Below are 22596 nucleotides of genomic sequence, written 5' to 3' on the forward strand. Positions count from 1 at the left end.
AATTAAAGGGCGTATAATAAGGTCGTGACGTTATTTTCGACAACGTGACGGTTTTAGATTTTACCTCTCAGAATTCCATGAAACTTCGCATAATTCTTCACTAGGGGCAATGAACCAAGTTTGTGCTAAAATTCGACCATTATGACACTCGCCTATTTTTTTTAATGGCTTATTCGATATTGTTCAATAAATCGTATCACTAAAACGGCGCATCTAACCTAAATGACGTCTGAGACAAAGTTGTAGGAAACTGGATTGCCTTTTCAGTATACAAATTTTGGATTTTGATAGGGAGATCAGTAGCATTAAACTATCTATTTAAGATGGGTTAGCTGAAAATTTAATTGGATTTAACGCATTGAAAACTCCCAAAATAGCGATCCATCTCTGGTGGAAACTATTTATCTCATACTCTCAACAGCAATAAAGTTTTCAAATCATCAAAAAGAAAACAAAATCTCTTTCGAATTGTTGAACTCATCCAAAAAGCGTTTTGGTGGATTTTAATATGAACACAATTGTTTTTAAACAGTTTTAATGAGGTTTAGATGATATTGATAAAAAAAAACAAATTAGGAAATGCAAATGACCTTTATAATGGGATTTAATCTGAGGCTCTGGCAACTTTCTACAGTGTGGGCCCTCCTGGTCACTATGCAGTTGTGTCCTGGATGTGCAGGATGGATTACTTGGGATGCCAAAATTAGATTGTATGTTATTATCAGCCTACCCGCGCAACTAGACAATCAATCAAGAATTGGGTGAAAATCCACACACGATTCGCGTATATGAAAGCATCGATAAGATATGAATCCATTGTCATTCACACGAATATCCGGATACCAAATAAACAAGAGCTATTTCAACATGAGTCTGTCTGTCTGGATTTAGGTTCTCTAAATATTGACATAGCAATTAACGGTTGACGATTCTCTTTTAGCTTAGTCAATCACAAGAAAGATGCATACATTTATACAAAACAATAATTTCCTACAAATCAATAAAATAAATCAACCAAATAATGCCGTTAATTAAAGATGAAGATTACACACACTTTTTGGTTTATATCGTTACATTATTTTTAAGGTTTTTTGCATTATATTGTTTTTTTTTGTGTCGACCCAATTAAAATTATTATTCTACAGAAAAAAACCACTATCTTCTTTTTTAAGTTATTACAAAGGTCTTCCTCGAAACATACAATCACAATTGCGATTTGAGAAAACTCCCTGTTGGAATAAGCACAAAAACAAACGTTATTTACCTTACTATTGAAGATTATATCCACAGCATGACAATCAATTCGAAATAAATGTAAGGTGAGGCAAGATAGCTCACGGGACAAGATGGTTCATCTGCTTGTATTATATATTTTAAAGTTTGCCAGCATCAACAGATTCAATGCTGGTTTAAAAAAGCAAATCATCATACAACCCAATAGAACAGTGTTGATATTGACAAACAAATAAATTAATTAATGAACTAGCTGACCCATCTTACCCCACCTTACTTGACTAGTACCTTATGCAATTCGATGAAGCAATTTCTGTTAATAGCATAATATCTAGCGTTGTTCATAATTATAAGGGCCTAACTTCGATTATCGTTCTTTTCATCAATTTTCTCTTTGAATTATCAATTTATTTAAAAAAAAATCAATGCGATGAAGAAAAAGGTTGTAATAGAATCTAAAACTGGTAAGCCGAGCTATTGAAAATATAGAAAATTTATGACGAGAAACGATCATTGCAGTTAGGCCCATTAGATTCTAAACGCTAGACATTAATTATGCACAAGAAAAAAAAAATCCCCAACACAAACGCGAGTCTACTAGCACTCATCCCTACGAAATGAGCAGGGATGACTCAAACAAACAAAGGCGTTTGGAATAACGACATACCGGCATTTTTAAGGTTTAAGGACTGTTGTCTTCCATGTGTACATTTTTCCTATATATGCACATCCTCATGACTGGAACTTAAGTTTGTATGTATTTCAATAATCTGTTCTATCGTTTTTCCATTTAGATTGAACGCAGTGATCTAAGCTGCAGAAGGAACCAGACGAAAAGTTTGACTCTCGACTTGTCGCAAATTTAGAGACAACTATAGACAACGCCGCGAACAAAATGAAGAAACGCGATACCGATTTATGACTCATAAAAACCAGATCGGGTGGCTGTAAAATAAAGGTGACTACTCGTTGTCTACCCGCTGCTTCAACCGTAACAACATACAACCTAGCGCCACCGATTATCACACCTCCCCAACCACCAACGCCGACCCACGAACCAACGGTCACGTTCGAACTTGGCGCAGGAAACGAAACCACATCCAACATTAAGCACCATAACCAGCAACAACACATCTATTCCGAAACTGCCACCCGAATCGATAATACCGGCAATTTGGACCATAGCAACAGCCATCATCATAGCTCAACCAACGACTCCGGTATTGATATCTACACCACGAATCCCGACACAACAGCCACCGTGGACCGACAACCGACAGACTACGTTAGGAACAAATCAACCACACGCAGTTGGCCGGTAATACACCGGAACAACTCGTACCGATATCAGCTTCAACCGACGGCGCACAATCATCGACGGCAGCAGTCACATCAGTATTATCAGTATGACTACGATGCCCTAACCGGAATAAACTGTCCCTCAAATGATACCAACAACAACATCAACTACAACGCAAACGAAGATTATCTAGTCAGTAGCAGTTACGATAAATCCCCTAGCATCGATAGCTATTATTATCAGCACTATAGGCCCAGTATGCATCAATCGACCACCACGATGGCCACAACTGCAGGACAGGGCGGCGCCACCATCACTTCCACCGCACATCAGACCCAAACCAGCCCCACCTGTTGTATGATGCCACCACCGGTTCTATTTCTTTTCCTCACACTGCTGATGACATCCAGCGCGACGGCAATGCTGTGTGCCGCCATCATGACCGATCACTGGGAACACGTGTCCTGGAATCGGGAACAGCTAGACAGGCTTAGTAACAAGTCTTCGATCGAGCTGCAGTGGTATCTCGACGGACGAGCGGCCAAGTTTTCCGTGTCCGATATGCACCGGAAGACGGGAGATGCAAGAAGCAGAGGTGAGTTGAGTAGCACAAGGACACATTTTCTAGTTCTTATATTACTTGAATTTCCAAAACTAAAGCGAATACAGGATGCTACGCAAGATTTACGGAAATATTTTGTTAGGGTACCGGACTCATAAATCACCTGCTTTGTTTCGAAAATGGAAATAAAACGACCAAAAATTGAAACACTTAGTTTATACCATGGAAGTGACATAACTGATTCTAGTGAAAATAACATAATGAAACCGATTTCGATTTAATAATTTTAAAGTTAGCTCGGGCACCTAATGTTGGCTCTTTAGTCTTCGCAGTTAATTCAGTTTTTGGAAATCTTTCGGATTGGAAAATTTCTTGACTTCCCTGCAATGATACCATTTTGCACTTGCCACAAAATATACAAATGCGTGCATTGATTGGCATAGAAAGCTCTCAGATAATAACTGTGGAAGTTCTTCAAAGAACAGTAAGTTGAAAGCCGGCAAAACGCTTGCATAAGAAGCGTCAAAAGTCAGGAAGTTGAATCCAAAGTTTTGCCCCCTAGCTGCGGAGCGTTCTTTTAAGTTTCACACTGAGGTAAATAAATTTAACAATACCGTAAGAACCACTTATGATTTTTCGACATAAAGATTTATTAGGATTTATTATAGAAACATAACCCAGACAACCAGAATGCACGTATATTCAAAGTTGTTTTCGTGATATACAAACATATATACAAACGAACAATTCGTATAGAATGCAAATAAATGGCTTATACGTACAAAAGTGGAGGCCATATACGTGCATATTTTAAATTAATTTTAAACGAGTTGATTTAACATCATACACGATTTAATCTGTAATAACAAATTCATTTTGAAAAGTCTTACGATGTAATCCGATTTAATTTGGGATACAGTACGACGGAAAAATGAGTCATCGCATATAGGTCGGAAATTTGCATTCTATACGATTTAAGTTAAACATAATGCGAGGTATGCCATACTTATATGCGATTTTGACTTAAACTGTAGCAATTTACGATACTGTGTGTACATTGTTATACGATTTCTGGTTGTCTGGGAAGTATAAGGATGGCTATAGCCTTATAAGGATGTATAAAAACCACCTAATGTACTACGATAATCATTCAAGTCGTGTATATGGAATTCATAAGCGTCTTATGAAATCAAAATTGTCCAGGTTCATAAGTCATGCCTTATGGAATTCTTAAGTTTATTTGCCACAGTGTACTGTTTCGTGATTTTGTCACCATTTTCGGTGTAAATATGTGCAGGGCTGGTAGTGCTGATGTGATATAATAGTAGTGATTTTAGTGACTAAAATTACGGAAATAGTGACCAAATAGTGACTTGTAAATACTAAATAAGCAACCATTAATATGGTAACTTAGAAATTTAAATACGGTTTGATATGTCATGGAACTTAAAATCAAATTTCATAAATTCCTCTAATTTAATCGAATCTCACAACGGAATTTCCTGTGAAGAGCATTTGAAGTGATTTGAATAATTTACTTTTGCTTACGTTGTACATGATGACTAGCAAATAGTAATTCCCATTTTATGATCTTTAATTTGATTCTGCGTTCGAAATCTTTAAATATTTTATATGTCTAGGTAGATAACTTTGATAATTTGCTATGAACTTTTCACAGAATGATCTCAAGAACTTTTTTAGAATGATTCCCTTTCTCTTAACTTAGAGGCAAATTAGCTTTTACAAACATAAGATTGCATTCTTGAAATTCTTTGCAGAACAATCAACAAAATTCTTGGAAATAGATTATTTTCGTAGTTGGAAATACTTAACATCAAATATCAGAATTAATGTGGACATTTTATACGATAGATGAGGAGATGAAAGTAAAGAGTTTATAGTTCCGTTATAGTGTGGCAGTGTGAAATTTGTATACATAAAGAAGAAAGTGAACAAAGGACAATTTTGAGGAAGGTACGAATAGGGTAGAGCATCTCCTTTACCAAGCTCATCCGTTAATGAGGGATGGTGAGGGGTGTTTCACCCTTGCCACCACTGACAAAAGGGATGATCGCCGATTTGCTCATGTACCTCTGATGTGCGGAAACAGTTCTATCGATTGTTTCACGCTCAAGTCGCCACCTGACGTAAACAACTACCCGATTCGTACCTTTCTCAAAATTGTCCTTTATTCGCATTCTATATACAAATACAATTTTCACACTGCCGTACTATAACGGAACCATCAACTCTATAATTGAATCTCATAATTGATCGTATACAATTTCCACTTTAAGTCTGATATTTAACGTTAAGTATCTCCGACTATGTAAATCGTTTAATTCACGCATGAAGTAATAACACATGATTAGTTAAAGTAGATTTTCGATTATTTATTGATTCATCTAGGAACTCCCTGAAGGCTCCTTCCATATATCCATCCTAAGAATTTCCATGCAATTAACCTCAGAAATTTCATAAATTCAAATCACAAATGTTGAAACTCTTCTCAGAATTCCTTTGAGATTGAACCCTGAAAATTCGATTCCATTGGAATTCTTCTCGGAATTTATTTCGAACTCTTTAGAATTTTCTTGGAAGTATTGTCAGAAATCACCCCAGATCCGCAGAGACCATCTTTGGAGTTAACGGGATTTTCATGGAATTTTCAATAGAGCCCCTTTTAAGCAAAATTTCAGAACTAATTTTGAATTCTTATTAGAATTGGAACTAGAATACTCATCCAATCATCATAGAATTCTTCTCAGAACTCTCGTTAAAATGCACTCTCAATTCCCAAGTAACATTGTAAGTTTTATTGAGGTTTTATAGCATTCAACAAGTCTAAATCATGGTCTACAGAACCCTCAGACAGTATATGAGCAAGTCAAACGCGCACTCTTTTGCCTGTGGATTTGAGGAAATACCTCAAGTCCCCTCACCCATCGATTAGTATTGTCGTATCAATGGCCCTTCGCTCAATTTCAACTTCTGTTCAATTTTAACACTGCCGTAATCTAACGAAACTATCAATCTATCCTCTTCAGAACTTTCTCTAGCTAATCAATTATCACACTAAACCTTCATGTTGATATTAGTATAGCATTTTCTATCAACTCTGGAATCGTAAACTTCACACATGAAGTAACAAACACTTTGATTGCCTGTGTAGGGGAAACGCTCCTATAGTTGCGTAACGTTAGAAGCGTTAGGTTCCTATAGTTGTGTATGGAGACGTACCGCAACTATAGGAGCGTTTACCCTACTTATTTTTAGCGCAGGAATCTAAAGAGGTGTGAAATCTGCAATACTTCGAGTTTAATAAGAGCTAGTCGTATATTTCCTTCTTTTATTTGCTGCTCGTTCTTGTTTTAAGACCAGCAGGGTTACTTTGATAAGTATAAAATTACCATTTTTCGAATGAACATGGTTGACCGCCCGCGGATGATACTCCACTATTGATAGATCAGCTGTAATTATACAGAAAACCAATAGACAATGCTAGGACTAGCATTCATCCTCAATGGGCCGTATGAATAAAAAGAGTTTACTTTACTTTCCCGTGCTTTTCTTACGGGAAAAGTAAAGTAAACGCTTTTATTCATACGACCTAATGGGTAAATACTGATTATCTCAAACTAGGTGTTGACGTGACACTGGGATGTTGGATAAAAGGGTTGGGTTTGCAGCAGGATTTGTTTTGGTAAACGATAAACTGAATTGATGTCTGAACAATCGGTCTTCTTCTTAATAAGCAGAAACGTTTTCCACTAGTTAAACGAGCTCCTTATATCACGACACACCACTTGTGACCGAGTTGTTGTTATAACCATGTATTGATATTAACAAATAAAGCAAATGAAAACAAATTAAAAAAAACCTTGAATGTGGAGGGGCTTGAGATTAAGCTCATGATGCTCTTCTCAGTAAGAAAAAGCAGTCACTTTAAGGGCCCCGAGCCCCTCCTATCACATCATACCATATATGGTTGAGTTATCAAACCCGGTACCGACGGCGACGACGAATATGAAATGTTTCACAAAGCACACGATAAGCAAGCGATGCTATACGGGTGAGTAAAATAGCAATCAGCCTCTCGGTTAGCACCGGGTCACTAAATATAGCAGCACGGTAGCACCCGACCCAAGCGCTGCTATTTGAGAAACGTCATTTTTGTGAATATGAAATTACCATTTTACGAATGTCGCTCTAATTCAGATCACTACCCCCAATTAGTTCTAATGTACTAAACATGTTTTCGAACAATTCTTAGAGTTTTAGGGCCATTTGTAGAAAATAACTCAAGGAATATTTGTCAAGAACATTTGAAAACGCTATCTCGATTTCGGTGATATTTCTAATATCAGGCGATGTGTTTCAAAATGCGGAGCACCTCTGGGTTGCAAGTTCGCTGTTGTCGTACACGTCTGTAGGGCGGTTCAGTTTTATGCAGAGGACGGTACCTAAAAAACCTGAGGTGTTACGGCAAAAGCATACTCTAGACTTTAACTCCGAAGACTATAAGAAAGTCAAATATCGTTGCATAAATCTGTCTGAGAAAAGCGGTTGCACAGCGTTATCAGGCCTAGTGCCTTCTGGACAATCTTTAATGAAATACGAGGCATCGCTAATGTATTCGCTAATGAATGGTCCAGTTAATCACAATGGATCTGTATAGAAAACAAAGAAGACAGAACCCTGTGTTGCCAAAAGCGGAAAGGCACTGTATTTTTGTAGTCCTCGAAAATTTGGTTACATCGCCAAAAATAGATTATTTTTACAAATGGATCAAGCCCGAATGACACTAGTTCGAATGTAAGACCTACCCGAATTCAACTTGTCCGAAAATTATAATTTTAGGGGGTTTTTCTTATTTAAAACAAGAACAGTTCTTTCGAGTTTTACTGTACTGCGAAACTTACAAAAGAACTTTGGTAGAATTTGTGAGATCTGGGATTTAAAAGTCAATCAGTCAGAATCTAATTAATTTTAGAGAAGATTCTTCCTTCTTCTTTTAAATATTTCTGAATTCTAGTATTTGAATGTTTGATGGGAAATCAGAATATCAGACATTTCAGAAACTTTGTGAGCGTTCTACAAAGTTACAAATACTGGGCTCAAATTCCATCGATTCGGGCTTGTGTTTCGTTCGGGTTAGTGACATTCGGTCTATTGACGTTGGGGGAAATGTTATAGAAACCTCTCTGATCTTAAAGTTATAATCAACAGAATGAGTGCATCCGAATTTAGAATACTTGAAATTAAATCTTCTGAATTTTTTTACATAGACTTGAATAATCGGTATCTAAATATATTTCCAGAATTCGATATCCCTCGCTATGTACTGAAAAACAACAAACCATCCATTGACAAAAGAGCAAACGTTTTTCTGGTGCCGATGAATGGTGGCATCTGGACGCTATGTATTGATCTCACACCGGAGGAAATCCGTTCGTTGTCGAGCGACGGCTTTCCACAGGTAGATCAGTGCGTCAACTATCTCGCTGATAACACCGACAGCTCACAAGCCAACGAAGAAAATTCCCGTGCTGAATGGCAACACAGTGAGTTCCAGCCCTCATTACATCCGCATTTAAGTAGGTACAACTGCGTGTGAAAAACGTGTTAACTTGTTTCGAATCTGTCACTATCTCTGTTGTCATATTATCGTCTCAGTGACTATGTTTCTCCTTCCTTTTCTCTTCACTGTCACTTAATCCGTTGAAATCCTCCAATAGATTTGGAGAAATGAAACCACATGTACATGTTTGTCTATCATATAGTGTGAAATCGTTAAGGCCAGTGGCCAGTGTCAAGGTTTTTCATATATATTTCTCAATGAGGAGATTACTGTTTATTCACATCCGTTGTACCACAGAGTAAAGTTTTGCTTCGCCAAATCTAGAGCTTATACAGACGGCATGTACATCAAGCTGCAACCATACGCGCCAACAAAAAAAAACATTCCCACTCACAATCAATAATCAATTAACATAACAATGCACTGTTCTGTAAATGTAACATTTGCGCTATCGGTAGAATATAAGAAATACCAGGCATTACGAGATGAACTAGCCAATGAGCTCAAAATCTCACTAATAAAGTTTTAAAAAAATGCCAGACAGCATTAGATATTTATTGATAATTGATTGGAACTTTATTGCTACACAAAACCTTAGTTAGTTAGTTTTCTTTATAAGATAGATTTAGAGCCAGCCTAGACTGGTTCGTCACTTACACAAGACCTTTGCAAACAATCAAGCAATCAACTCACATTGACCCTACTGTTTATTCTAAGTGATAATCATTGTCTTTTCATGAAGTTTCTTAAAATTTTACAATCTGCAATTTTCTTATTGGAGTTGCCCGTGGCTGAAAAAAGGCATGTTTTCAATCTTCACTCTCAAAAAGTAAAAAACTCAAAACTGCCGTCTGAAGCAGTTTTTCAACAAATATATATTGAAAGATGAATAGTGTTGCTTACCGGTGCCATAGGACCGACAAAATGCTTCAACATTATCCATTGGGCATAGGGCATCACCACCATTGCTTCATTTAGCTACAAAAACAAAATGCCGCTTTCTCAAAAACACGAATATAGCCCACCAGCTCACTGCAATTTACACTCTCACAATGTGATTTCATTTCACAACCGCCTCAACACGTGCACTAGTGCTAGTAACCTTTTTATTCCTTCTCACACTTTTGCTTTCATTATCACAACCTAAGTCAACTTGGTCTAACCTGTATGATTCTCTATTTTGCCAACCAACGCAACATCCAGGAATGCAGAATTTATCGATCTCGTGCTCATTGGTGTGCCTTATCATACTAGGCAGTGCTGCTTTGATTGGGGCCTTCGGCGTATGTCAACGACAGATTAGCGCCGTATTGGTCACTGGCTTCATGTACCTGTTGGCCGGTAAGTACACATATAGTGGTCTAGCGATCAACTCAACTCTAAAAATAGTAGCGCTGGCCCACGTGAAATAAATACAAACATCCTTTTTGTAACATGCGAACTGACATGCACCCTTTTTTCTGTCTCACCAACAACGATGACTGATGGCAAAGACTGTTGGGCACTGAGAAAATCTCACAGACAATACAATATAGAATATAGAACCGACGAGTCTATACCTTGTAAAAGGATACGAAAAGCGGGGCCAGAGTTTTATATTTAGGACACGAACATATACGACTGACATGCAACCGGCGTGGACTATCTTTCTAGCATGACAGGTAGAAATAACCATCAGACAAACTGCACGAAACATGCAAATAGAATACCAATATGCTATATTACTCTACTTGGCCTATAAAATCGATGATCCTTTTGCAGTTAATTTGCACAAAATCATCAGCTGTAACAAGGCTGTCAGCAGGTTTTTTGCAACAATCAGCATGTTGGGAATGTTCCAGGAAATAATGCTAGTTCGTTAGGGTGGTCTAAAATGGTTACAATTACACAGCCTATAAAATTGGTTATCCTTTAAGCTCGACGATGGAGCTCGCCCAAGAACCACATCCATCATGTCGGAAAATGATATTCGAAACTTAATGCACGCCAAATTTCGATTAACTCTTCCAGACTAAAGGATAACTGAAAATGATCCAGCAAACTATTATTTTCTGGAAAACAGCAACTCGACATCACCGATTGCTATAAATTAGTAAGTCATTACCTGTGAAAAAAAATGTCAGTTTTGGTAGCTTTGATGAATTTTCAAAACGATATCACTGTGCGACAAAAACTGGAATCTTTTTTCTAGGACAGAAAAGTCTAACTATTTTTCCGCAAATGGCAATTTGCCTCAGGATAGCCTCGCAATCTGTCCTTCCTTGCAGGATATCGGCCACGGTTAGGGCTCTGTTTGTGCCTCTTCTAGTTCGGAGAAGTTCTAGGTTCAATTCTCTCGGCACCGTTGTTGTAGTTTGGGTTCCAAACCGCTGAACAATACTCAAGCGTCGATCGAACAAGCGAACAATAGAGAGATTTTAATAGTTAATATCAATAGTATTCTGAATGTTAATTCAAGGTATTATTCTGACCATTTCCAACTGTATAGATATTCAAATTAAGAAGTACACCGTTCGAAAAATTCATGTAAATTTCTGCGAGATATAGCGCACATAAATTTAACGCTAGATTTGGCATAAATGTACGCGATATTTCGTTTAAATTTAAGCGCAATATCGCATAAATAAGCAATATTGTATGCAAGCTTGTAAACGATTTCGCTGTTTATGTCAAGTGTAGCTCAAAATTAAACGAAGGGAGATTTTACGCGACAGTTAAAATTCAGAATTTTTTTCTGTGTACACTGGAGTCGCTTACTGCGTAAAAAACCGCGTAAATTCCGGAATCCGCGAAAAAAAACCGCGTAAATTCCGAAATCCACGTAAAAAAACCCGCGTAAAAAAACCGTGTAAAAAAACCGTGTAAAAAACCGCGTAAAAAGCGACTCTAGTGTATAACGATAAACCGCGCAAATTCTAAAATCCACGTAAAAAAACCAAAATCCGCGTAAAAAAACCGCGTAAATTCCGAAATCCGCGTAAAAAAACTGTGTAAATTCCGAAATCCGCATAAAAAAAAAGTGTAAAAAAAACCGCGTAAAAAGCGACTCCAGTGTAGTCTTAAATCCTCCAAATGGCCGAATAATTCAATTAAGTCCTCTGGATATACTTTCAATAGTACACGGCGAATGAGAACGACCCAAATTTGAGTTTAACTCACTCATAATCGCCAAAAGTGCAGGAACTCAGCGATGAGTAAATTTGCCTCATGTTTTCCCAGGATTTTCCAGGGAAAAATTCCCGAACTTGAGAAAAGTAAAGATTGGATTCACTCAGTCTATTGGTACTACTCCGAGACTGAATAAAATTTTCGTCAATTTCCTCATTTTCCGGCAAATTTTTCAGGTTTTCCACAGGAACCAATGAGACAAATTTTACTCATCGCTGAGTTCCTGCACTTTTGGCGATTATGAGTGAACTAAACTCAAATTTGGGTCGTTCTCATTCGCCGTGTACAGGTTAATCAAATGTTATTTTGAAGATTTTCATCTGTTCAACTGCTTCTGTAACTTTTAAAGTCCTCTGGATATTCATTCAAGGCTTCAGATTAGATTAAGCAGGGTTTTAATCATATTGTTTAGTTTATTTTAATTTATTTATTAGTTTACATCAACAGGCTGATTGTAGCCACAATGATGTTTAAGTGAATAACATTAAAATACATAGTCCAGCTTACGAAAAAACACAATACAATAAAATACATGGTCATTCAACGGTTTACTGCGTCAGAGAAAGTAAGGGAAAACCGGCGGCGTAGCATCTCTCGTGTCAGGTTGAAATCGAACACTGAAGAAACTCGATTGAACACACGTTGAAGGCCGTCTATCGCACCGTTCATGCTACACCGTTCGAAAAATTCATGTAAATTTCTGCGAGATATAGCGCACATAAAATTAACGCTAGATTTGGCATAAATTTACGCGATATTTCGTTTAAATTTAAGCGCAATATCGCATAAATAAGCAATATTGTATGCAAGCTTGTAAACGATTTCGCTGTTTATGTCAAGCGTAGCTCAAAATTAAACGAAGGGAGATTTTACGCGACAGTTAAAATTCAGAATTTTTTTCTGTGTATAGTTAGTACGATGCTGAGGCAATCTTAACATAGCGTTATTTCGTAGCACTCGGGGTTGGACGTTCACGTTGATCTTCTCCAGGATTGTAGAATAATCAATTCTACCCTGTAAACTATCCACGATGAGCAGGGCGTCGAAGAAATCGACGCTGAATGGACTCAACTCTTTCAGCACCATTGTTATAGCTTGGGTTCCATACTGCAGAGCAATATTCCAGAGTGTACCGCACCAGGGAACAGTATAGCGATTTGAGACAATGTATATCGGTAAAATTCTTTGCAATCCTGAAAATGAATCCCAAAGATCTTGACGCCTTGTCGACAATGAACGAGATGTGTTGCTTATACGTTAACTGGGAATCCAGAATAACTTCCAGGTCTTTTACGTGGTTGACACGGCTGATAGTTGTTTCCTGAAGTACATAATTGAACATGATCGGTTCCTTCTTGCGAGAGAAGGTGATAACTGAACACTGCGCGGGGTTGACCTCCATTCGGTTCAAGTTGCACCAGTTAGCAAATGCTTTGAGCTGGCATTGGAGGAAGTGACAGTCATCGATAGAACGGGTCCGGATATAGATTTTAAGATTATCTGCATATGATAGACGAGGAACAACAGGAAAATCAACGGGCCTAGGTGGCTTCCTTGCGGTATCCCTGACGTGGCTGGGTTAGCAACAGACTGACATTCACCAGCGGTTACCATAAGCTGGCGATCACTGAAATAAGAGGGAAACCATCGCAGGAGGTTGCCATTTACCCCGAGTCTATCTAACTTAGCAATCGCAATTGCATGGTTCAGTTTATCGAATGCAGCCGACAAGTCGGTGTAAATTACGTCTGTTTGAGCCCGTTCTGTCATGCTTTCCGTGACATACGATGTCAGACAAAGTAGATTAGTGGTAGTAGAACGACCGGAAACGAAGCCATGTTGATCACTACTTAGATATTGCTTACAATGAGAGAGCAGGGGCTCCATGATGACTAACTCGAATAACTTCGAAACTGAGCTCAACGATGTGATTCCACGGTAATTATCCACGTCCCGTTTGTTTCCCACTATATATACCACTCGAGATGGACATGCGGAATAGATGCTGCAACGGTGTCAGCAAGCTGGTGATATGCTTCTTCAGGAATACTGATGGGACACCATCGGGTCCTGGGTTGAAGGACGACTTAAGTTGTTGTGCGGTAGTGGAAATCATCTCGACTTCGATGTCAATTGCACCCAACGGCTTGACCGGAGAGTGGTACATTACTAGGGTAACGTGGTCGTCGGTTAATATCTAGACTAACAATTGAAATAGGCGGAACAACCAAACGTAAACTATGGCTTTAAACGCAACACCACCATCTGATAGAGCCAACTTTCTTTTTTGCATGGCATGGTTAGTTTGCGTGGGAGTGGGTTGATTCTCGATGAATTTGCGTTTGAAGTCATTGTTTACGTTTGATTGTTCCGCCTGTTTCAGTTGTTGGTCTAGATAGCTCATCAGAGAATACGCTGGCAAACTTGTCTGAAAACAAGCGACAGATCTTCTGAGAGGTGGAAGCAACCTCTCCGTTGAACATCATTGACGATGGTAGGCCAGACGCTTTGCGCTACTCGTTAACGTAATTCCAGAAGGACTTCGGGTGTGACTTGAGTTTACTCTGAATCCCATGTTGATATCGTGAATAGCATCGATGACTAACTCGCTTGAACTCATGATTGAGCCTAACGTAATGATGTTTCAGCGACAGCGTACGATAATTGGTGAATTTCCATGTGAAAAAGTTTGCGCAGCGGTTTCAACGTTATCAGGGTCCAGGACGCTTCCCCAGTCTATGCTAGACAGCACGTCGATCATACTTCTATGATCAGCTTTCCGAAAATCGTATGACACGTTTGTGGAAATGTCTTCAAAATCCCGAACGTCACTATCTTGGACAGCGACAACCAAAGGAGGATGGCGAGTAACTTGCTTTACTAGTGGAGAAGGTGCCGTGGAGATAACTGGAGCAGTGTCCTGAGCGCTAACGAAACAGAGGTCTAAGCTTCGATTGTTCTCGTTAACTACGTCATTGATTTGAGATAGCATTGCTGCACTATAGCTATCGAGAAGGCTAACTGATCCTATATGAAATACAGAGCGTACAGGGTCTGGATAGAAAAAGCCACTGTGAGTTGGTTTCCACGAAACACCAGCTAGATTGAAGTCACCCAGAACAATTATCTCATCGACTGGAGTTGCAGTTTCCATTACGGCGAAAACGGACCGACAATGGGTTTCGATAAGTTCGTTGTTACGGACACGGTCAGGAGCAATGTACACCGCACATAAGTACCCATGCTTGTTCCACACAGTCCCACGCGTCATTTTCTAAAGCTCTCGTATTCAAATCGGAACGGACAGCCACAAGAACACCACCTCCATTAGATTTCCGACTGTTTTTAGGATGTCGGTTGCAGCGAAAGACTTCATACTCGCGTCCAAACGCCTGGCTGGAGAGCGTTCGATAATTGAGCCAAGTCTCGGTTAGAACGATGACATCATAGCAACGGTCCGATACAGCTAAGCGGTAGTCGTTAACACCAGAATTCATTCCACCGATGTTCTGGTAATAAATGATTACGTCTTGTTTATGACATATGGTAGCACGAGGTTGGACGCTATTCCTGGAAATCACGGAAACAGCAGGCAGCGAACCAACATTAACATTACCAAGTATTATTTGAAGATTTCCAACTTTACAAATTTTTAAATCACTTATCTAAGATATTTTATGATCAAGAATTATTCAACAGTGCTCTAGCTGATCGAAGCTTTCAATGAAGTTCTCTTGACATTTTTTCAACTTCTCCAGCTCAAACCTTTGTAGGGGTAAGAGATGGGACCATCATCATCATAATTAAAGCTATTAAAAGTTAAAGTTTAACATTTGTATAAGAAGTTTTGAGCCATATACTTTAATTATTAACGAAATCAAGAAATTGTTTCATTGATGTGAGGATCAGTGTCTGTTTTTATCATTTACCATCACACGCAAGGAGTAGCGCTTCAACCCAGTGTCGATGAATTGCGTTTGTTTTGAACATCGAAAACGAGAAAAATGAACAAATGAGTTTATTATACATCAACGAATACGCGTTTGTTGATATTCACCAGTGCTCGATTATCAAACCTAAAATTGTCAAAATCAGAAGTGATCCTCAAAAGCAAAATAATCAACGAAATTTTGGGCAAGATGATTATTTTGAATATTGTCGACCACACTGCCTTAATCATCGATATTATCATCAGTTCAGCTTGAGGCAATAATTTGCCGTCGACTTATGTCTAAAAACCACGTTCTTCAGCGCTATATTTGTTTAAAATGAAAATAATCATTTTGCATTTGATCCTCAATTTCATCCCGACCAAGATGAAGACGAATATCAATATTTACAACAACAGAGGCGATAATGAGAATCCAGCCACGAATGAAGAAAAACAAATGTTATTTTTGATACTCAGAGGTTGCCTAGATCAAGGGAACTTCTTTATATCAAAATTCAAATTCATGCAGGTAGTTGGTCTATCTGTTAAGGTTTTCTTCATATTCAGCTAAATTGAGTGTAGAAGAAAGGATTTTTATCAGCACTGGTGAGGATAGTTATTTTCATTCAAGATTCTAGACCAAACAAAATTAATTACATTTATAGAAAATACATATACAGATGAAATTGTACGCGAAACAAAAATTAATTATTATATTCATGTGTTTCACCCATACATTTTGGTAAAAACATCAGCCTTATGCATGTCATAAGAAAAACTACATAGGTATAATAAAAATGCATAAACGGTATGTGGGACAATTTATACATGACACATAATCTTCATTCACTTTTTTGCAAGGCGTCTGCTTATTAGTTGACTTATACATTTTATGAATAATTAGCAATATAAATTTTCCAAAAGGTATAAGAGTATTTTTATCCGTTTACACTAATGGTACACAAATTGAATAATCATGTATGTATATTATGTATTAATGAATTTTATGTTTTTCCGGGTAATTATTTGTTTAAAGCAACATTTTACGAGGACGGGTTTAGAAATAGAGCAGTGCAAAATCTTGAATAAACTGGTAATGTTCCGGAGTAAGTATGGAAGCAGAAACTTTTAAAGATTGCCAAGAAATACATGGTTTGGTAAGCGATCTGCTCATGTGGCAAACGGAGTGCGCCGTTCGTGACTACCGGGACAAGGAGTGTCTATAGAAGCGTCTACTTCCTCTGTTGAAGCAACACGAGGGCCCTACGATCTTCTGGCCGAATATAGGTTCGTGTCACTATTCAAATGTTGTCCTGGAGTGGTACGAAGCCAACGGGGTCACTTTCGTACCCAAGGACATGACCCCCCCAACGCACTGGAACAAACAATATACTAAGATGATATTAGGTGCAAATCGCGAATTGGTGATGGATCGCAAAATTGAAGCACAGGTTAAAATGTTCAAATTCAAAGATTTAGACAAATTTTGACAATTTTAGGACAGTCAACTTGAAAGAACTAGGATAGTAACGTAAATAACTGCAGTCTAGAATTAAATGTAGATCTAAGTTAGCCATGAGTATTTTAATAAAAAAAAAATCGTTCTTATCTTTGTAGCCTTTATAGCGGACTGGTCGTCTCCATTCCTCTCAAGAATAGAACCATAGAAAAAAAAAATCATAACTCTGGGACCTAGACAACTTTTCTAGATAGCAGTTTAAGAAAAAATCTCATTATTATGGAGCGAGGAAAATTATCTCAGATGGATAGATCACGGAAATAAAACAAAAAATGAATGCATCTAAGACTTGAAATCTCGATCGTGAAAAATTAGGGATTTAGGGATACATTTCTGAACCATTTTTTTTATTGCTGGGACTTTAAAATTCGAGCTCTCCAAGACAAACCAATTTAAAAACTTGTGCGGCCTGAAATAATGTTCTATATTTTAAACATATAGAATGTACGTTTATAGTCCTTGAAAAATTTAAATGCTTCTGAAACATAGAAAACATTTTATGATGAGATTTTTTTTAACCTGGACCTGGAAATTTGTTTCCATATTACCGGATTATTAGAACGGAAAAAAAATACAATACAATTTTTTCTCTGGCATCGGTAGAATTAATACTCAGTACGGAAAACAAATCAAGGACAAAAATAATGGTGTTAAATTTCGAGATAAAAAACATTTTCGTCTGTTCGCAACTCTTCTGGTCCATCAGAATTTACACACAGAATTTTAATGAATCTTTCTAACACAAATTTGTTACCAAATCAAGCCGTGATTTGATGTGAGATTTTGAACTCAAATACTTTACTCTCTACATTGGTCGTAAAAAAAAGTGACTTTAGTGACTGAGTTTTAAGGAACAGTGACATTAGTGACTTTATGATGAAAAAAGTGGCCTTTTAGTGACTGACTTGAAAATAGTGACCAAGTCACTCAAAAGTGACCTACTACCCGCCCTGTACAAACGGAAGATATCAATAAAGCCCTTTGTAAATTACTTCAAGCCTTCACGTTGATCAATGCAGTGCCAACATTTCAAAAGGGCGAAATTGCTTTGGTAAACAATGCTAGATAGAGCTGGAATTAGGGCCTAACAGCTTTTGTAAGCAATTACTTTTCTTGATGATTTCTAGAAATTCAAGGCTCGCTCACGCAAACCAACATCCTCATCGGGTAGGAAATAACTTCCATTATCCGATGGTTCGTGCCTTGAATTCCTAGAAAACATCGATAGAAGTCATTGTTTACAAAAGCTGTTACGCCCTAATTCCAGCTCTATCTAGAATGGCTCTACCAGCTGGCTTCGTTAATTTGCAGAAGTTAGTTGTTATTTGAGAGAAATCGGCGATTGGAAGTTTCGCCCTAATGAAATGTTGGCACTGAAGTGTTGTTCGGAAGTGTTTCTTTCAGAAATGGTAAAGCCAGATGATTTTTGGGGCTTCCCGTAGCTCAGTCGGTAAAGGCGCAGCTACAAAGCAAGACCATGCTGGAGGTGGCTGGGTTCAATTCCCGGTCCGGTCTAGGAATTTTTCGGTTTCTCGACTTCCCTGGGCATAGAAGTATGATTGGACTTGCCACACAATTATACCAATGCAAAAATGGTACAGGCATCGAAAGCTCTCAATTAATAACTGTGGAAGTGCATCTAGAACACTAAGTTGAGAGCACGCAATAAGCTAATATGCTATATGCAATAAGTTTGAAATGTGAAGAAGAAGAAGAAGAAGAAGAAGAAGAAGAAGAAGAAGAAGAAGAAGAAGAAGAAAGCAAGATGATTTGCAAAAAGGAAGTTTTTTCCAATTATCTTCAAAAATACCAGCATCTATAAAAATGTCTGACCGAACAAAATTATCACACGCGAGCTTGATCATGTTCTCCATGCTGATAGTTTTTCTTGCAAATTCATTCATGCCCATCCTTGTACAGGTACAGGTCTACAGGTCTCAATTGAAGGAAATCGCATAATAGCGCCCCTCGGTGGGACTTAGGTATGGGATCGAGCTGTCAATTTGTTGCCTTAGGCAAACAGGGAAGCTACTATTTTGCTTTAAATCTTGATTTAAAAATCGAGATGAAAGTCTATGAGATAGAACAAAATATCATTGTGTTCAGAAAACGATGATCTTTTAGATTTATTTATTTATTATAGTTTCACTTCCAGAGAGTCACAGTCAGCGATTTTAAGATTCGTGGACGCTCCCTCAGAGTGAGCTCTCACAAATTATAATATCGCAGATTGTATCAAACACATACTTTACATTCTCTTCCGGTTATTGACAAGCACAAATAACATAATTCCAAAAAACATTTTATGTAGATGTAGATTTCGTCGTTTGCCAAGGTCTGACGATAGGTGAAGGAGGGGCATAGTAAGCTTCCTGTGCTTTAGCCTTGGTTGTCTTATGATTCCAAAAAAAGTTAATTTGTCATTAATCATTACAATGGTGACATTGAACCTACTACCAAATCAATTTGATTCGAACAATTAGATGTTTGTGGCAAGTGAATTTCCATTTTGAAATTCCTGGTTTTTTCCTGGCTTTCCTGGTCAATGATTTTAAAATTTCCTGGTTTTAAAAACCATGTATTTAAAAAACAATTTTCAATAAAAAAATATATAGTGAATCCTTGTACCATCATTCTTCGCGCAATGCGGAATTTCACAAACCAAAATAGGTATTAAGGTTCTTGTAAATGTCCGTGAAATCTTTATCTGATTGTTTTCTGTAAAGAAGCTAGTAGGGAGCCGCGCTATTTTGTCGTATCATGGCGCCTATTTCCGTTCTATGTGCTAAAACTATAATAGCAAAGCGTTTTCACTCATGTTTTTGCACAAACATCTTTGCTTACAAGATTAATTACGATTGACAATGAAACATTTCCGATAACCCGTAAAATGAGCGATTTTAGGGGTGTACGACGAAGATAAGCTGAGATACGAAGGACTAGCGCGGAGCCCTATCTATTGTCTGAAATTTTGAGATCTATAAGCCCCTAAATCTTGATTCTGTTTTTGAAACTGCGATTTTTTTTAACTTTTTTTTTTTTTTAATTCTTTATTTGAGATTTTTAGCCTTAGGCTAGTTCATCTCTAATTTTTTTTTTTTTTTTTTTTACTTTATTATTGAGATATTTAGCTAACGGGCTAGTTTATCTCAAGGTGAAATTGCGAAGTGTGATATGAATGAGGACTCTTTTAACAAACCTTTGCTTCTAACAATTTTACGGATTTCCAGTTTGTTTAAATTTTCCGCAAATTGTCAACGATTAAGGATCTTATTTAGCGGAATTTTGATTACAACATGATTTCAAAATCATATTATTAAAAGATTTCATAAACAACGCTGTTTTAATAACTCTTATTAATGGTCTTCTTATCCCCTCTTATTATTAATGGTCTTCTTACCCCTATCCCCCCTATTGTTGTGTTCGGCAAAATATGGCTCTCATCGATTTGAAGACAAACATACACGCCATTACCACAGCTTCCTCTAACGCAATGACGTTTATATAAGGTCTGGGCCAAAGGGCTTATTGGTGTTAGTGAAATGTGCAAATGGTTAGTGGTGTTCGTATTATATTGCAATGTTTATCTTTTTACACGAAACAGCTGTTGGCAGTGACGTATATCTATCTGTTCTCAGTATGTTGGCAGTGACGTATATCTATCTGTTCGCAGATGTTCAGCAATGTTTACAACATTTTTGCTTCTAACACCAGCAAGCTGCCTGTTGGCCCAGACCTTATATAAATGTCATTGCCTCTAACGGAGGAACACTGTAAAAGCATATCGCCAATCTCTATAATGCTGTGTGCAGTATTCCTAGCTCTAGAACGGAACAAATGTATTCTTGCTCATGTTTATGAAAATTGGACTAGTAAAATGATGTCATAAAGGCACGATGAGACAAGCAGTTACATTCTAAATCTCTTGCTCGCTAAAGCTCCTCGCAGAGCTTTAGCATTATCTTTATGGAGCACTATAAATTGCTCCATTTTTGTGATTGCGCACAATGTCTAACATGCATCTATTAACTGGATTGTTTTTCTCTTCCTCTCTCCCTCTTCCAGCACTGTTTGCACTGTTCACGTTGATGATTATACATTTCAAGCGCCAGCAAGGACGGCCACTCATTGAGATCGACTATGGCGTCTCCATCGACGGCGTGGTCGCTGTGAAGCCCGACTACATGTACGCGCAACCATTGCTGAATGCACGGGTCATTGTCACCGCCTGGAGCCTCAATCTAGGCTGGGGTGGTGTGGTTCTATGCGCCTTTACTTCGTTCCTCTGGATATTGCTGTCCAAGATCATGAGATTCAACCCCCTGTCGGCAATGATTTGATGATTCAAACTCAAATTCAACAAAGTGGCAGTGTACAACGTGACATAAATCGGTGTGTGGTTATTCTAAATCGTACAATCTAGCTAAACCATTATTGCATTTAAAAGTTCATTTTTGTTAGTGAATTTGGTACTCCACCAATCTAGGCAGTCTAAGAACCTATAAATTATGTTTTCTCCAGTAGTTTCAGTAGTTGAATATCCCATTCATAATTATAACACCTACATATTGAAAAATACCCATCTATAACGAATTCAGTACCACCTCTTAGTGCATAACAAAATAAAACAAAACAAAACAAAGAAATAACGAGCATTTTCTCCCCTTTTAGAACAAATCAGAACCAAAAGACTTTTACCGCTTTTAACTACACTTAAACTTAAACTCTACATAGATCGTTTTCGCTATACACTATTTGACAAAATTCATCTTAAGAACCGCTATTGAATTCTGGTGAGTTTCAATGCGAGCTTTTTGCGGTAAAGCAAATCGTATCAAATAAAAAAAAAAACGATGAACACGATAACACAAAATTAAAGCGCAAGATACGACTTATTGCAATGCTTTCATTGCTGTTTTTTTTATATTCTAAATATTTGTTCCCTTCTAATATGTACATCCCTGATGAAAAGGAAAGGTAAAAAAATTATAATATTCATCACATGCATCAATATCATCAACACGAAACAAGCAACAACAACAACAACAAATATATCAGATGCGATCAATTTGCAGTATTGAATCATAAAACGGCAACTCACTCGTAAAATCTTGCATCGTAGAACAACTAATATATTTTATGTAAATGCTTTGCCTTAACAAAATGAAACAAAATGCATAAAGATTCATTATATACAAATAAATGACAAACTACTATCATATTATCTTACCTTATCTTTTTTTTTTATTAAAGAGACTTTCAGCCATAGGCTGCTTCATCTCTCTACTATTATATTTACTTC

At 37.6% G+C, this 22596-nt stretch overlaps 2 protein-coding genes across 3 annotated transcripts in view; one reads left to right on the forward strand and one right to left on the reverse strand.

The window, feature by feature from the left end:
- Nasp (Nuclear autoantigenic sperm protein) overlaps positions 1–22596 on the reverse strand; it is a 47187-nt gene that overhangs the window by 23655 nt on the left and 936 nt on the right. The gene's annotated exons all lie outside the window — the stretch shown is intronic.
- Positions 2167–22491, forward strand: LOC135707389 (uncharacterized). Of its 2 annotated transcripts, none has more exons than XM_065229205.1 (4): positions 2167–3128; positions 8417–8692; positions 9880–10017; positions 21360–22491. In XM_065229205.1, exons 1-4 carry the CDS (start codon positions 2792–2794, stop codon positions 21632–21634), a joined length of 1026 nt encoding a protein of 341 aa, XP_065085277.1. In that variant the 5' UTR covers positions 2167–2791; the 3' UTR covers positions 21635–22491. The 2 variants fall into 2 exon arrangements, with proteins under 2 accessions (XP_065085277.1, XP_065085278.1); XM_065229206.1 differs by having other exon boundaries at positions 8417–8659.

This window comes from Ochlerotatus camptorhynchus, unplaced genomic scaffold (assembly GCF_037179485.1).
Source record: "Ochlerotatus camptorhynchus isolate MF236.1 unplaced genomic scaffold, CSIRO-AGI_Acam_v1.1 ptg000309l, whole genome shotgun sequence".
Lineage (NCBI taxonomy): Eukaryota > Metazoa > Arthropoda > Insecta > Diptera > Culicidae > Ochlerotatus > Ochlerotatus camptorhynchus.